Below are 18,609 nucleotides of genomic sequence, written 5' to 3' on the forward strand. Positions count from 1 at the left end.
ACTAGATGACAAGGGTTGCAAGTTACCTTTAATGATCAAAATTGAAAGGTTTCAAAAGGTTTCCTTATAGTAGCAAATGGTGTGAAAGTAGGCACTTTATATCTTTGTATTGGTCACACTGTTCCTTCTACTTTAATTGTTCAGAGAAAAATGAATGTTCGGGAACAATTGTTGTATTTAAGCAAGGAGAACAAACAGATGTTGTAGATTCTGAAACAACTCTATGGCACAATAGACTTGGGCACATGAGTAAGAAATGTATGAAGTTACTTCATTCAATGAAAGTTTTACCTGGTTTGAAATGTGTGTATGGAAAACAAAAGAGAGTTAGTTTTGTGAAAAGTGGAAAGCAAAAAAAATGATAAATTAGAGCTTGTGAATAGAAAAGTAACGAGAATTTGAATCGGATTGGAATCAGCAAGGCTGAATCGAATCGCGAATCGGCCATGAATCAGAATCAAATCGGCCACAAATTGGCAAATTTAAAAAACCTTTGAAATTTTGAGATTTTAACAATTTAAAACTTATTTCATACACCCTTTATTGGATATAACTTAAACACGCTATAACATCATCAGATAGAAGTTAACATACATAAACATGGAACATAAATGATAAATCCATCACATACATAACTATGTTACATGTAAAATGCAAATTGTATGCTATAGCTGAAGTAAATAGAAATCATAGGATTATAATGATTCAAATCATCGAATGTATGTAAGATGAAGATCCATAAGCCATCAAATCATAAATATATGTAAGAATCTAAGAGGAAGATCCATGAAACGTATGTATGTAAGATGAAGATCCATGAAGATCCATAAAACGTATGTATGTAAGAATCTAAGATGAAGATCCTCTCTTATACTCATGTTAAATAGTTAGAAGGCCCTTTGGGGTTAAAACAAAGAGGAAAGGCAAAAAAATATATTTAAAAAACATGTTTTCATTTTAAAAATGTCTTCACTTTTGGCTTCCCACACAGCCGATTCATGTGATTTTTTGCATGAATCACATGAATTGGCGATTCATGACAAAAAATCGATGATTCAATTCACCAGCTCCAAAAAAATACCAAGCATGAATCGAATCTCCAAACTAGCGATTATGGCGATTCTCGGAACTATGATGCGTCCACCTCCTTGCCCACTCTAGTGATCTCACGCGAACTAACTTCACTCATTACATCTATGGCATTTTATCATGGGTCGTCCCTTCACATTGTATTGGATATGGCTTCATAGTGTGTTGTTCTTACTGTTATTGTTGCTTCCCTGTCCATTATTATGGTACCCACTGGGCAAAGCATTATAATTCTTTTGTCATGGCAGTGTGGTAGACAAAGTTGCATACTCTCCTTGGAGAAACAACGCTTGTGTGCTCCTTACTTTCAGGTTGTACATGCACTCCCTCAGATAATGTCCTAGCACCTGACAAATGTTGCACAATGATTTCTTGGGATAATTAGCTTCTGTATGCCCTTCACTCTTGCACTCTGTACACCATATTTCCTTGTCCTCCTTTGTCTCCTTTTCCACCCTCATTTCTTTCATCATCCTCATCATATCTTTGTGGAGCACTTGAATCATTCGTGACTCTCCATCGTTGTCCCTGTCTAAAGTGTCATTACTTAACCACTTTTTACTTTGCAATGTCTTATTCCCAATTTCAATATCCATCGCCTGGTTGTAGGCCTCTTTATAGGAGGATGGAGGTACTACTATCATACTCTTTTGGATGAAGGGGGTCAACCCTTATATAAACCGTCTCTTCTTTAGGCCATTTGTGGATCGATTCTCCAGTTTATAATTAGTTCCTTCGGCCTACAATGGTAGGCTTGAACTGTCTTTCTCTTCCCTTGGTGTGGATTATAGATCTATGCCACCACCTCATCATCATCATGGAGTAGTCTAAATTCCTTTTCAAAGGCATCCTTTAGTTTATTCCATGTTGACCTATTTACTGCCTTAAGGTTTATATACAAATCAATTGCTAGACCTCTAAGGGTGTATGTGAATGCCTTGAGCGAGTATTCTTCATCATTCTAGTTGTTGGCTTCCCATATGGTTACACATGTTTTGGAGTGATGAGCAGGATCCTCTGATCCATCTCCACTGAATCTAGGGAGTTTTTCATTTGTCTGAAATGTTCATCCCACACAACACTTTGTGTGTTGGTAAATTTAGGTGGGTTGGTTTATTCTCTACACCCTTGTGCCTCTGTTGTACCCCCAGGCCTGCACGAGTCTCCTTCCCTTCCACCACTGTCATCCGCGTGCTGATAGTGTTGATACTCTCCACTATTGGGAGTCTATGGTTATGTTCCCCCTATCTTTGACTATGATATAGAAAGGCTTCCTATACCTCTTAGAGTGATGTCAAAGAGGTCCACCATGTCCCCTTCAAGTTCCTTTTCTTTGTCACTATCCTCTGAATGTTTTGATACTTCTAATGGTGGAGATTTCCTCTGCTCACTATCTCCCTCCTTTTCCCATGTGATGATTGAGAGTGGTAGTTTTCACACAATATCCTCTCACTCCTATTGGGTGGTTGGTGCTTGAATCTCCCTACAAGCATCATTGTGTTTGGATGAGTTGAGAGATTTTTCTGCCAACTCTTGTAACCGTTATCATCTTTGTGTTTGTTCTTAAATACAAAGAAATCATCTTAGAGCATTTTCCACTTCCTTCTCAATTTGCACTTCTTCCCTTGTACGCCTTTTATCTTTATTCAGAAGGAGTGGCTTTAGATTTTAATTATTGGAGCTAGGGGATATGCAATGCTTACTTCCATCGTGTGGTTCTTCCTCCCTTCAATTCCTTTCCTCATACCATTGCAGTATATATTGTCTATGTTGTTCTCTTTTGAGTTCCACCAATCTACGTGTGAGCAACCTTGGAAGGCTTCCCAGAACATTATGCATTACATCATTCACCATAAGTTCAACACTTACCATACTGGTGGGGAGCCATCTTCTCTGCCTTTCGCCGTATGTACTTGTCTACTTCTATGTTCTACGCTTGAACAAGGCCCTATGTCACCTCTTGGGTTACTTCGTCCTCTTTGATGTCTTTATAGTTATTAGTACTTGTTAGTTGAAAGTACGACCCATTATGCCTCTATCCTTCCACCCATCATCACTCTAACCTTCAAGTTTGAACTTTAGGAAATGATGCCAAAATTTTAGATGTCTAAGTTGAGGTAGATTGCACAGTATATGTTGATTCAACACGATTGCATTATACCAGAGATAAATGAAATACAAAAATAGCATGAATAACATAGAATTACATTACACCATAAATGACAAAGTGATATATGTTTAATAGCTTAATAGTTCCAACATTGACCACACCTTTCACTTGTTCTAGACTCCATGCAAATAGAGTCGTTACTGTTGGTTAAGTCCCCAACCGTCACCAACTAACGACACACAACTAACACCCCTTCAGAATAATGTTTTATTACATTAACTGAAAAAAGTCTTATTTAACTATTCATGGCATAATTGCTGCCTACAAACTTGCAGGTGGAGAGAGTTAAGAGAAAAGAAGTTGTGCAAGGTAATTTGGTTGTTCTCCAGCAAACATGAAGTTAGGTAGGTGAGAGTAAGTGGGTAGAAGAGATCTTGGAGGGTAAATATTCCAAAAAAAATTTGGGTAGAGCATAGAAGTAAGAGTTGTGGAAAGGAAGGTGAAATGGTGAGTTGGAAAGACTTGAGGTGATTGATGGAGAAAAGAGGGAAATAGAAGAAAGGATTTGTTATTGAATGGATTTTGACGATCCTTGTGTTGGAGAAAGAGAGAAAGAAAAGATGGATGAATGCGATTGACATGAAGTGCAAAAGTTGAGATAAGAGCCATGGGCTCTCTTGAAAGAGATGAAAGAGGAGATTAAAATGGGAAGATTTACAACATTGGAGGAATTTTCTTGGAGGATCTGGATGCAGGAGATGAGCATGAAGGTCCAATGTTCAATGAGGAGTGTGTTGTAAAGAGTTTCTTGAGGAAGAGATTGATCCCTTGAACAATGCAACAAAGGAGGAAGGTTTAGTGGTGATAAATGGAGAACTTTATGAAGATAGAAGAGTGGAGTACTAGGCAAAAAATGCATTGAAGGAGAAAATGCCTCGTAGTAAGGTAGTGGAAGAGAGAGATTTGTGGGCACAATTTTTGACAATAGAATATGAGTGGATAAAGAAACTTGAATGTGTGAAGAAAAATGGGATATTGAAAGACAAGGAAGATGTGATTGTAGTGTTGGAATATGAAGAGCCTGTACATGATACAGTTGAACATGATGGAATAGGAAAGGAGCATAAGCTTGGATAAATTTTATGATGTAGAGTTTAGTTTACCTTTAGTCAAGGTGGGAGAATATGTAGTTGTAGATTTTCTTATTGAAGTTGATTGTATATACAATACATGGAGAATGTTGTATGGCATTGGTGGAGATGGTCAGTTTGCAATGGACAAGGTTCCATGAAAAAGGGTAGAAGAGGAGAGAATATGTGGGGGAGAAGAAGAGAAAGTTCTTGGAGGAGGTTGTATTTTAGTGAGCACGAGTCCACAAGAAGGAAGATGAGCAAAGAACAGACTTGGTGGAGGACAACAAGAATCCTATCTAAGTGTTGGAAGACGTGAAAGAAGATATTATCTCCATCTACATCAGTGATGGAGTTCGCTGCAGGTCATTCCAACTTGAAAGGTTAGTTTTACTTACTAACTCCATTGGTGATCCATGCTCACAAATCTTTCCTACCTAGGGAGTCTGATGGAAGAGCATATCAGACAAATCTGCAATTGGCATCAGCTAAAATAGTGTCGTCTAATTGTTTCAATTTAAATGAGATTTAGTAGGGGGCATGAACATCCTTCAATTCATACACGAATTTTCTTCTTGTTTCCATAGTGTTCTACCTTATATGCTCGAAACCAGATGTCCAATGCATAGCCAGCCTATTTGAAGGCCTTACAAATAGATCCTTGTTTGGGCAAGTAATCTACGGAATGACTGCTAATCTTGACAACATACCTTAATGGATTGCAATGAGGCTTCACTAAACTACACCTAATGTCAACATGGAAAACAGACATTTTAGAAATTGCTGTGGCCAGAAACAGTTCATGTTGGGAAGTGTCAAGGAGGAAACAAAAATAAGGCATACATCAATGAAAGAGGAGAGAAATGAACAATAGGAGAAAAAAAAGAGAATGGAGATGGATGGTCCCAAAGCCATCAAAGGGGCTTAAATATGGGACTCATATAAGAAGTCATCAGCAGAAGGTGATGAAGAGACGTGCAGTGACAGTTTGCATAGAAGGAGAGGAGCTTTGATAAACTAGTAATGTATTTTGGTTTTTAGGTTTGTTGAATGATGGCAACATATTTGATTTTCAGATTTGTTGAATGATGTTCTAGTTGCAGATAGTCTCTGCGTACTCTTGTGTGATTGTAAGTTGGAATTGTAGGCCAAAGAACATTTTAATTGCTAAGGACATTATTATATGTGATGTTTAGTTATTTTAGTCAGAGAGGATATATTGCGACAGAATAGTTGTTATGTTATTGTAGTTCATGTTGCCTGGAGTACAAAGATGTTTGGCAATTATTTCTGATTATGGGTTTTTGTTCCCATTATTGTAGTTGTGTGTGGAGTTATCTAAAGCATCAAGTGAACTGAAGGATTTTGCATGTCAAAACTGATGGCTGCTTGCATTTAACATTTATGTATTGATTTTGTGTTAATTTTTATCTTTTTCCTTTTTCAAATAAAACTTATATTTGGTTTGTGTATTTATTTTAATATTTTTCCCTTGTCAAATACAAAATATATTTGTAATCTTTTCATTTTTCAAATAAAACTTGCACCTTTATATCTTTGGGTTTTGTTTTTAATTAATATTTTTAGTAAATATATGTACATATAAAATTTAGTATATTCACTCTTTATATACTAATAATATAAATTAAATTTTTACACATTATATTATAACATTTTTACATTTTTAAATATAATATAATATTGTTTATAATGGATTCATTAAAAAATTAATTTATATACACAAACTTTATGGTGAATGTTTTCTTCATCAAACTTCATTCAAATTTGATTGGTGCCAAACTTGAACTCGATCCTTTTGACATAGGATGTATTGATTTTTATGTTGTTTTTTAGGTGATGGTGTGGTTCTCTCATTCATTCTTTTGGAATTTTTGAACCCAACTAGATGCTCTTAATCCGATTTGCATTTCATGAACTTTTGGTTAACCTGAGTGAAACGTCCATGAACTTTAATTCCTCTTTGGATGCTTTTTATAGGTTCCAATTTCACTACAAATGGCAATCAATGGAGATTTCCTCAACCTATGTCTACTTGTAATTTCATGTTGCTGTTCTACCTCTCGATAGCTAAAGCATATTCCTCATGTATTGTCTGGTGGAGTATCAATGCTTTCAAGTGCATTTTGAACAAAACTCTTCAAAAGAAAACTCCCAAAGAAAATTACTGAATTCAGCTTTCTTTGTCGATCAGTGATATGGGCCCCTAATTTGGGGTCTCTCAACTACTCTTGTATCGAGAGGTTAGTTACAAAACTTACTACTATGCTTAAGCATTTGATCCATTGCAAATAGACAGTTCTTTAATGTCTTGTATGGGATGAATTTGTTTACCATCCTCTTTGCATTCAGAGTTTTTCCTAATTGAACTTTTATTTTCATTCACTCAAGTCCCCTAATCATTCAGCTTGATCTTAAGAGAGAGATCTATATTTGGTGAGTTATTTGAAGATGATTGCTTGTATGCGATTCCATAGATGGCAATGATGTTGGTATTTACAGTTTGTAAATTTACCAAGAAACTCCATTATAGGAATTTAGATTACATCTCAATACCAATAGCCACATCTTCTGGTGACTACATTTATATATAATATAGCCAATGCTCATATACTCTAATTTGATTGGCATCCCTTCCCTATTGCCACCTGTACCCACACATCTACAATTATCTAGGGTATGCTGAGGCCGTTTTTTCCTCCATTTATTGAAAGTTGTATGGATTGGTTTTCTTTATTTAGTGATCCGTTGGATAGACCTCTCACCTTCTACAAAGATTGAGATCAATATAGCTATTAGAAAGACATATATTGACTATTTATTCAGGTCCCTTGGACTCATTCCCTTCATCTGCTTAGCCTTAGGAAGATTTCATTGCTGGTATTTCTTGAAGATCAATAGTGGCACATTCCTTACATTCCATTTATCCCCAACATCTTTGGCCAATTACCCTTGAGATTACTTTTGGCCAGTTGAGGATTTGCTTTCTGCTAGCAGATTTTAGATATTACACCATACTCTTCATGTACTTGATGTTATTCTGATAAATATGACTCTTCTTGATTGCATTAGGAACCTTTGGACCCTAGAATTATCGATAGATTTCATTGAAAGTGGATAGGCTTCTAGTAGAGTGCATAAATGATCAAAGTATTGTAACTCATTGATATGATATTAACTATTATTTATAGCAGAAAGAGATTTAGTGAGATCTAACACCCAGCAGTTCTTGCACAAAAGTGTGTTTGTGTGTATACACTCGATCAATTGATCTAAGACCAAGCATTTCTTACACAAAATATGTACATACATATATGCCTATTTCATTATCAGTGGTAGATTTTCATCAATGATCAACTAGGAAGGCTACATTGAGACCTGTAGGCATTTGGGAAAGGAAAGATAAATTAATGTATTAGCTGATAATTATTGGTTTGACATTGACCTATTTTATCTGCAATGGGAATCTGTATCAAGGTCGGCTAGGAAGTCTATGTGGAGCTATATATCCAGTCTGAAAGAGGAAAGAGAAACTAACAGACATCAGTTACATACAAACTGAGCTCTTTTATTGCAATTTTTATCATCATAACACCACCTGTATAATTATGTCCTATATTTTGGGCAAATGCTATTTTCTGGGTAGAGACTACCCTATCTGCACACATGAGTGTTTCGGTTGATTACAATTGCCATTCTCATTGTCAGTTTCAAATCCGGCAGAACATATGACATGGAGCACATAAGCTGGTCCTAGCTAGAAGCTTGTAGATGGTTACTGTGCATCAAATATCTGCAGTCCCCCTCCCCCTTTACCCAAAAAAAAAGAAAAAAAAGAAAATTTGAGCTGGCAGTATGATTGTTCTAAGTTCTAACAAATACTATTATGTAATTGTTACAATGTGGCGGCTTGAAGAATGTTGCAGCTTAAGTAGCCACAGAAGTAGTGATAGGAGAATGTCATTTCAGTTGCATTGTAATAAAAAAAAAATTGTGGTAAGAACTAGAAGTAAGTTAGTAACAAAAATCTATTATTGATTAGCTGAGGTATGTAATTGAAACAAAAATTTGTTGTAGTTCAAGATTAATATTTCTTCAATTCATATTCAGGGTGCTAGAAGGAAGTATTGATGGGGGTCAAACTTGGGACATTCTTGATGAGAGAAAGTCTCAAATTTTTGAGAGGCGATTCATGTGTAAAACCTTTACAATTGCTCCAGAAAAGAAGCTGTTCAATACTTTGAGGTATACGTTTTTAACAAGCATTTCAAAGGATTATGCATTGCCTTAATTTGATACTTTGTGTATTGTCCATTAACATCTAAGTCGCATTATAACTACATAAAACTGAAACTGATTATTTCTTGACCAGGTTCAGGTTTCTATCAGTGCAAAATCCTAATGCAACAACTCGACTACAAATTTCTTGCATTGATCTATATGCCAAAGAAGACAAAGCTTCATCTAAAGATTCTTTGTAGTGACTATATAAATTTTTAGACAAATATGGTGCAGTTATATTTCAATCTAGTAAAAATTGAATGGTATATACAAAAATTCTTGCTCAGAGTTGAACAATCCAATACAAAGAAAAATTCATGTGAAAATTGTTATCATGTTCTAACCTTCATCCAATTGGAATGTTTTACTAGTTGAAAGTCGTCGTTTGAATTTAGAAGCAAGAAATAATGCAACACAGTGGCTTAAGGATCCATTTCATAAACCCTGCTGAATTGGATAGATGGAATATATCGGAAGCTGAATTTCATTGGATATTAGGTGTTGTTTTTACTACTTTTAATGCAAGTAGAATCCAAAATTCTTATTATTTTACTGCACTTTTTATGTTTCTTGGAGCATCTATCCACATTATCATTTGGAGAAAACTTATTTTTTGAATACAAATGTGACAACCAAGTTGCCACTTCTGGTACGGAACTGAGATTGGGCAATGGGGTATGGATATGCTTGTGTGCAAACTTTTTTTTGGGTAAGGCTACACACACACTCATACATTTGATAGTATGATACTTCATCATTGATCAATCATAGTGATGAATGCTGATTGATTGTAAAAAAATCCATTATTATGTCATATATAATATATTTATAGTGTCACAATTCAAATGAAACTCATTACAATTATGAAATTGAAGTAAATACAACAAACAATTTGTATAGTCGTTTCCAAATTTCATCAATTATCAAAAGGATCAGTCCAAGAGGTTGAGCTTAATTGGTTAAAATGTTGAGTTTTCATTGTAGGGACCCATGTCCAATTCTCCATAGAAACATCTAAAGTGGAATCCTAAGTTATTTTACTCTTGGTCTTCCATAATTGGCATCTAATCTGAAGGTGGTTTCTAAATGAAAGCATCTTCTTCATCTTCTATGGCTGGTTCCTAATGTGTTTGCTTGTATGGAGCTTTTATTGGTCACCTGTTGATGCTTGTATGAGCAAGTTATTTGTTAGTGGTCACTATGTACAAGCATCTACATTGTATTGTCCTTGAATGTAATGTCCATATCTAAGGAAGTTAGAAGTGATCGCTTAACCTCTTTTATTCTCATAGGTTTAAATTAGATAATGATAAAATAAAATAACTTATTTTAAATAATTTATAAATGTGACTAAAGCAAGGATTAAAAGAAATATTTTAAATTTTCTCTTTTTATTGGGATGAAAGTCTTGTGGAATGAAATGGATTAATAGGATATCACAGAAGACATTGATTTAGTAGTGAAACCTTGACAAAATGCCAAGGAAACATCCATGAAGGAGATAATAGAGGAAATGAAATGAAGAAGAGTAGTAGAATAATACAAAAGGCACCAATTTAGTGGTAAAATAATTGATAAAATGCCGAGGAAACATTCAAGAGGAAAAACTTCAATATTTGAAAGAAAACAATTACAAATTTCATAATGTGCTATTATTACTCTTCCAAGTGACAACATTACAACTACTCTTGGAATCTACTTTTCACAACTCTTACTTTTCCTTGAAGATTGTGTGTGTGTGTGTGTGCGTGCGTGCGTGTGCAGGTGCTTACAAATTTCATAATGTGCTATTATTACTCTTCCAATTGACAACATTACAACTACTCTTGGAATCTACTTTTCACAAGTCTTACTTTTCCTTGAACATTGTGTGTGTGTGTGTGTGCGCGTGTGTGTGCATGTGCATGTGTGCGTGCGTGTGCGGGTGCGTATGGGTGCGTGCGCATGCGCGTGTGTGTAATTGAGATAAAACCTACCACTAAATAAATTTTGCATGAAAATGTGTATGTGTGTGTGCGCGCGTGTGTGTGTGTGCGTGCGTGTGCGCGTGTGCGTGCATGCGTGCGTGTGTGCGTGCATGCGCGTGTGCGTCCATGCGCGTGTGTGCATGTGCGTCCGTGCGTGTGTGTGCGTGTGCGTGTGTGCATGTGTGCATGTGTGCGCATGGGGGTGTGTGTGTGTTGTGTGCGTGTGTGCGCGTTGTGTGTGCGTGTGTGTGCGTGCGTGCGTGTGTGTGTGTGTGTGTAATTGAGATAAAACCTACCACTAAATTTACTACATAGAAGTACCAAAATAAATTTTGCATCAATGTGAAAAGAGAAGCAACCATAGTTGGAATCTCCTTGATCTAGTCCTCATTTGTTGCTCATCTATGGAAGCTTTGCACACCTTCATATAGCATCATCTTTGATTGCTAAGCACGAGGATCTAGTGACATGCAAAGGTAATTTAAAAAGGTGTTTGACTTGGCCATCTTTCACTAGTAGCACTTCTCTCTCGGGTGCCTTATCCCTCTAGCTATCGTGAATGGGCTTCCATGTCATGAAGTGGTATATAAAGCTCAACAAAGTTTAAATTGGAAGCTCCACATGACCAACAATTAAGTCATTTCAAGGTCTGTTGTAACAAGGCAATAAACACATTTTTTAAATTTAGATTATTGGATATGAACACTCCATCTACTCTATTGAAACAATCTAATTATTGTTTATTAGTTATTCAAAATGCTTCTAATTGTTCAAATTTTCTTTGTCACCATTTTCAACCTAGAGGCAAAATTTGACAAATGTAGTCATTAGTAAGAATTTTCCATGACAACCCCAATAAGTAGTTGGACATATAGGTTTGATCCCATCTTAGGAATCATTTTCTTTTATATTGTAGATGTAATAAAACAAAAAAATTTGGAAGAAATTAGCTCAAGATTGGGCACTTTTTTTAACAAAATTAAAAAAATTGACATTCTTTGTGGACCTTGATGCAATGTAAAAAATACAAAGTTATAAAATACTAAAAATTTGGGTGTTAGCTATTATCTAATCAAAGGGGTGTATTGAGTTATGCCTATGAGAACTTACATGAGTCATGTTACGAACACTTAATGCATTTGTATTTCTCGTGACATGTTGTCTTGAGTCGTGCTTTTGAACATTTTTGTCAAGTTGTGACTTTTAGCACTTCCTTACCTTCTTAAGCATTATGGAGATGAACATTGTAGTCTACTAACAAGCGATGTGACCTTGTCACTTATTGCTACACATGAAACCATATATGCTTAAAAAAAAGCATAAGTGGTTCCTTGTGACAAAATACACATACCACTTTTTAGCACTAAAGGCTTGCAAACCAATATGACAACACAGTCTTTGGATCATGTGCAAACTTCAATGAAAACCATATTGTTGCTTATATATTTAGAATGGGAAGCCATCTTGTACATATTTGTGTTGTTGTTCAATGAGAGTGGATCATCCTTATCATCTACTGGCAAGCATATACAAACATTATATTATGGGGGGTTTCATAGTCTTGCATTTATCTCCCATGGACGAGAACATTTGTTGTACTAGTGCAAGTAGTCCTCGGGAGGATATCATGAGGCATTTCTTCTACAACCTATCTTCTTCACTTGTACCTTCATTGTTGTGCCATTTCTCTATTTAGAGAGAACTTTTTCTCTCACTAGTTTTTCTCTTTTAATATGCTTCATGAGAAATTTGTATAAGTACCTAAAATGGCTTAGTAGCTAGGACCCATCATCAAGCATACACCTCCTACCCAAATTGCAGTCCTGTGGGAGATGGGGGAGTTATGTGGTAAATAATCACTTTATCAAACTAGTTAGCTCGTAGCATGCTTGGAGATTATTCTCTTCACATTGGTTAAGTATCCCCTTGGTAATAAACTATTTAATGTTATAGTAAGGGTCATTTAGGTATATTTTGTTAATTAGGTGATTTCTAGATATCATAGAAACTTTCTTGCTAGTCTTTTGAAAAGTTCTTACATTTTCACTTATTTGAGATATAAGGAGACAATGCCTCCATTTGTAATCATGTGTTTACGAATGATGAAATATTATTAAATGGTATAAGAATGGGTCAATGAGATTTCATAAAATTTGGTGAATTTTTAAAGAAAAAGTTAAGCCTCTTGTGATCTAGAATTCTTTCAAGAATTTTGTTTCTCGGTTTTCGTAAAAACAAAAGCAAGCTTTTGTGTGTGTGTGTGTGTGTGTGTGTGAGATACGCCGAGACTAATCGTTCTCGAGGCACCTGTTCTCATCTAATCCCAAGGTTATTTTTCTCAGTTGGGATTGATGAAAATAGGCCTCTCAAGAATGATTACTCTCGGTGTGTGTGCGCGTGTACACGCGCACCTGTGCATGTGTGTGTGTGCATGCACGCGCACATGTGCATATGTGTGTTTTTGTTTGTCTATGTCTATGTGTGTGCGTCTGTGTGTGCACGCGCACACATGTGCATGTGTGTCTTTGTGTTTGTGTCTGTGTCTATGTGTGTGTGTGTGTGCATGTGTGTGTGCGTGGCAATGGATGTGTGTGCGCGTGTGAGTGGATGCGTGCACATGCATGTGTGTGTCTGCGTCTGTGTCTGTGTCTGTCTATGTCTATGTGTGTGTGTGTGTGTGTGCACGCGTGTGCGTGTGCATGTGTGTGCATGCGTGCGTGCGTGTGCGTGTGTGCGGGTGCATGTGTGTGCATGTGGGTGTGTGCGCGGGTGCATGTGTGTGTGTGTGTGTGTGTGTGCATGTGCGTGCGTGCGTGTGTGTGTCTGTGTGTGTGCATCGCAATGAAACATGAAATAATTTTATTTTATTCTAATAAGGTTAGTATCATATTATTAATTGATTTTAATTATAGTTGTATATTTTGTTAAAGTTAGTATAAACTTCTTTCTCAACTTTTTCAAATTCTATATACATAGTATTTAATTTGCATAACTTTAAGAGTGAGTTAGAAATAGAGTTACGGAAAGGGTTACAATTAGACATAGTATTGGAAATATGATTTGAATTATAGTTAGACTTAGGTTTAGGAATAGGGGTAGAAATAGGATTATGATAAGAGCAAGGCATACAATAAGTTAATTTTTAAGGTGATAAGCATGCTTATAATTAGAGTTAGGTTTTTTGTTAGGGTTCAAGGTGGAGTTATAGAAAGGGTTACAATTAGAGCCAACATTATGAATATGGTTAGGCTTATGATCAAGATTTTTTTTAGGATTATAGATAGGTTTAGGGTTGGTACCAGGATTTCTCATTGAGTTAGGGTTAAATATAGAGTTGTAGTTAGGGGCACATTACCAAAAGGGAAACTATTAGAATTATAGTTAATGTTACACTTAGGAGTGGACTTAGGGTAAGGGTTTTGCACTTAGGATAAGTGCAGGGTTAGGCATAAGATTAGGATTAGGACTAAATAGTGATTGAGATAGAGATAGATTTTTAGGGCTATTACTCCTATTATGGTTAACATTGGTGCTATTATTAGACTTCATGTTAGTGTTAGGGTAATTGAGGGGTTAATTTTTTATATGGGTTAACTCTATTATAATACCTATGATTAGTGTTGTTATGACACCTACGTTTAATTTTTTATAATGCACTTCCTCCCTCCCTTTCTCATTACTTTATGCTCTCTCTAGATATTCCCTCTAATCACCCTCTCTCTCGCTTCCTAATCTATAGATGCATCCTATAATTTCTCTCCTTCCCTCCTCTCTCTCTCTCTCTCTCTCTCTCTCTCTCTCTCTCTCTCTCTCTCTCTCTCCCCCATATATGCCCCATAATCTCCCTCTCTCCCTACCCTCTAGATACACCCCATAATCTCTCTCTATTCATATGCTCTCTAGAAACACCCCCTAATCTATCTCTCTCCCCCTCACTTATCTCTAGTGACACCACATAATATATAAATAACTCCCTAATCTCTAGATACTCACCCAATATCTATGTCTCCCTTCCTTCTCTCTAGATACACCCCCTAATCTTTAGAGTCACTCTTAGGGCTTGGATTTGAGTTTGGGTCATGGTTATAAAATAGACTTATGGTTAGGACTATGCGTAGGGTTAAGGGTTAGGTTTGATATTGTTATTACTAGTAAGCTTTAATAATTGTTAGGGCTACTCTTTGGAGTATTGCTAATGTGAGTATTAGGATTAATATTTTGGCTATACATTACGATTTACATCATGCTTATGGTCTAGGCTACCAATAATTCAAAGATTTTCTTATGGCCTTAGTCAAAATCAAACCATATTGAAATCCCTAATCAATCCCTGACCCTATTTGTATACTAACTCCAACTTAATTTGAAGTGTGACTAATTTTAACCCTAACCATTGATTCAATTCTAACAATAGACATCTCTTATTAATACAATTAAACCCTAAACCTAATAATAACCAAACTCTTTCCATAATTATTATCATATTCAAACATCAATTTTAATTTATTGGAACTATAATATTAACTTCTAATAAACCATTACCTAATTTAAACACTAACCTTAAAGTTAATCCTTAAGAAACCTTAACACTAAGCTTACTTGAAGACTAATCAATTTAACTATCACCCTTTCCTAACTCAAATGTTTTATTTATACTAAGATACATATCTATTTATTATTCACAACAATCACTTATATCTAGATTCTAGACATTTAAACTTTATATATTTAAAAAAAAAAAAAAAAAAAAAAGACTGATTCTTTATAAAAATATTAATTAGCTTAATTGCAAATAGAATTCTTCTTATCAAATTATTAACATTATAGTACTCAAGAGTTATTTTTGCAATATAAGTTATTCTCAAGTTTAGAGTTTATGATGATGGTACATAATTCTCACCCTAATTAAACCCTCATTTTAAATTTAGTATGACTTTAATATTAACCATAAGAATCCTAAACCAAATTGAACACTAATGTTAAATATAATCCCAATTTGTATTTTTGTAATATAACCTTAAATTGAACTCTCAGTATAATTTTTTCAATTTCATCCTAGCCCCAACTTTATTTGATGCTTAACTAATTCAAACCATAACCATAATTTAATTCTAATCAAATATCATTCAACCATCATTCTTATAATAACACAACTCTATGTACATAATCATTATTGTAGTTGAATCCTAAATCTAATTGTATAAACTCTAATCTTGACCATTAATAAATAATTACCTAACTTAAACACTACACTTATTTATGAAAAGTGTATTATTAATAAAATCTTAATTTAAAATAAAATTATATTGTGTAGTGGTTAGTAAAAGTAGTTTTAAACTTGTTTTAAAATTAATTGGTGTTTCATTTAAAAATTACAATCTATATTTATAAAATATTTTTATTTTTAATCATTGAAATATTTTTACTAAATGCAAATCAACTAACTTTTAGCAATTAAATATAATTTTAAATTTTAAAATATTTGAATGAACAGTTTGAAAACAAATTTAAAACTGAAGTCTATATTTCAATAGAATCTTTCTATATTTTTCTAAATAATTTATGAATATTTCTATTCTCTTTTATATTTTTCATACAAAACATTCTATATTTTCATAATTAAACAAAACAAAATCTTACTTCCTAAATATTATAGAAAAATGATGTTTTATTTCCATTCAATCTTTGATATATAAAAAAATATCTAACTAAAACTTCATACTACATATTTAAAAACATATTATGATTATACATAATATCATTGAATTGTATATATTGATTTATAACAATTATTTTAGTGCAATGTTTATAATAATTAATGATATTTTAGTTTTAAATCTATTTCTAATTTTGTATTGTTTTTTATTTTTCAATTTTTTGGGGTCCTATTATTTTGGTCGTTTTATTTTGGTACGGTCATGTGCCACCTATTATTTCAATCTAGCCATGTGGCACCCTATTATTTTGGGATGACCATGTGGCACCCCATTATTTTGAGATGACCATGCATCACCCTATTATTTCAGGAATTTTTAAAAAAAATTTTGGTTATATTTAATTTAGAAGTTTGTAGTTGTTGCCTTTTCTTTTTATTGATGAGGAATCTATTTTGGTATATTCCCATGCTAGGATTTGAATTTGTGTTGTCATTGTATAGAACACCTCTTGGTGTAATCATATTGGAGGTATTGTATAAAATTTTGTGTTCAAGGGTTTTCTTAGACTTGTCCTTTTGTACCCAGATTTTTAGCATCAATTTTGTGATGTTTTTGTGATTATTCTAGGTGCCTACCATTATGAGCTTTTTGGAAATCATTGAAGCATTTTTTTGTGGAGCCTTGTTTGGTCAACATATGTTTCAAAGGGTTGTGTTTGCGTGAAGGATTTTTCACATCATTTTTTGAGATGTTCTTGTTGCAAACCTCATGTCTATTCTTAGACATTGCTTTTTCAACAATGGACAAACAAAAATTCTCTTGTTTGATGACCTCAACATGCGATTTCTAGTTGTATTTCATCTGTAGTCTTCAAGCCCCATGCATCCTCCAAATTCATTTTTTTACGCCTCTTTTTCCCTATTTTTAGTTTGGGTGACAAGGTTTTCTCTTTTGATCTTGGGAGTACGTAACAACAATCAACAAGTTTCTATTAGTGTGTGGTCCCATGAAGGAGGCTTTAAAAAAAAATAGCAAGTGTTGCTAAGATTATTTTAAAGTGGGATAATCACATGAATCTTTTAGTAGAGTTTATTCTTAAAAGTGTAAGCTCTACAATCTATAGAAGCAAGTGGTCTCATGAATTCTTTTAATTTTAACATATTCAATTCACTTGACTAAAGAAATAAATAATTTTTAAAAAATAATTGATAAGAATTGGTTTGTTTTATACAATTGACAAGTGATAGTAAAGTAGCCTAAGTTGGTGGGGTAGTTTTTACCCCCACCTTTTCAACTCGCTAAAATTTGCACCCTATAAAGTAGGGGCTACTACTTTTGAGGAGAAGATTCCAATTAATTATGTAGTAATCTTTTTATTGACTGCACGAGAGCACCTACTCTATAAAAATAGACCTTGAAGACCCCCTAATAGAATTGCACTCGTACACTTTTTTTGTGCAAGTTCCATCCCTATTTCAACTACACATGAAGTCTCAAAGTTTACATATGCAACTAGGGTTTTGACATGTTTTGTTAATATCTTAGTCATCATCTTTGTTGTTGTTGTTTATGGGCCTCCTGTGATGATAGACATTTTTTTTACAACCCACAAAAAATTAGGGTTTGGAGAGAGCTTCTAGGTTTTCATAAATTTGTTCTTAAAAAATATATTCAAGTTTTAATAACATTGTATTTGTTCTCACATCATTGAGTATAGACATGTATTTACTTGGTGAGATGCCTGGTGCATATAAACTTGTCACTCGTTTACACAATTGTTAAATGAGCTCACAAGTATCTCATGTTTGGAGGTTAGTTAGTCATTGTCTCCTACCTTCTCACCCATCCCTTTACCATACATCCAAGGCTCTTTACATACAATACTTACACTCATTATAAATGATAGATATTGATATATGTGATAATTTGGTTTCACTTACCAAAGGCTTTTATAAATTTTATTTCTAGCGAATTCAAACAAGAATCATGTTGTCATAGATTTCATACTTTAGCACAAGATTACTAAGGCTTCTTGCAATGGGAAGCCAACTCCTCTCTCTCTCTCTCTCTCTCTCTCTCTCTCTCTCTCTCTCTCTCTCTCTCTCTCTCTCTCTCTCTCTCTCTCTCACACACACACACACACACACACACACACACACCGAGGCTAGTTTTCATCCTTCTTTCTCAACATGCATTCTTAATCTCTAATCTAAATGAAATTTTTTCCTTCAACGTTGCAGTTTTCGACAACAAGCCCATTGTGACTTTCTTCTATGGTTTCACTTTCTTGCACACTTAGTGCAACATTGCAGTGTTTGTCTCTAGATTCAACACATATCTTATATCGATCATGAAAT

At 34.5% G+C, this 18,609-nt stretch overlaps 1 protein-coding gene across 3 annotated transcripts in view; it reads left to right on the forward strand.

Annotated features, from left to right (window-relative positions):
- The window catches only part of PNG1 (peptide-N-glycanase 1), a 286,311-nt gene extending 277,136 nt beyond the window's left edge, over positions 1-9,175 (forward strand). For all 3 annotated transcript variants that reach the window (XR_016363877.1, XM_089825430.1, XM_089825431.1), the window contains 2 exons: positions 8,458-8,592; positions 8,720-9,175. Coding sequence is in view for 2 of the 3 variants with exons in the window: in XM_089825430.1 (XP_089681556.1) it covers positions 8,458-8,592; positions 8,720-8,828 (244 nt within the window). In the remaining variant the exon portion in view is untranslated. The remainder of the gene's footprint in view (positions 1-8,457; positions 8,593-8,719) is intronic.
- The last annotated feature ends 9,434 nt before the right edge of the window (positions 9,176-18,609 follow it).

The sequence above is a fragment of the Cupressus sempervirens genome, chromosome 4 (assembly GCF_028749045.1).
Source record: "Cupressus sempervirens isolate cs-2001-9-10 chromosome 4, ASM2874904v1, whole genome shotgun sequence".
NCBI classification, from domain to species: domain Eukaryota; kingdom Viridiplantae; phylum Streptophyta; class Pinopsida; order Cupressales; family Cupressaceae; genus Cupressus; species Cupressus sempervirens.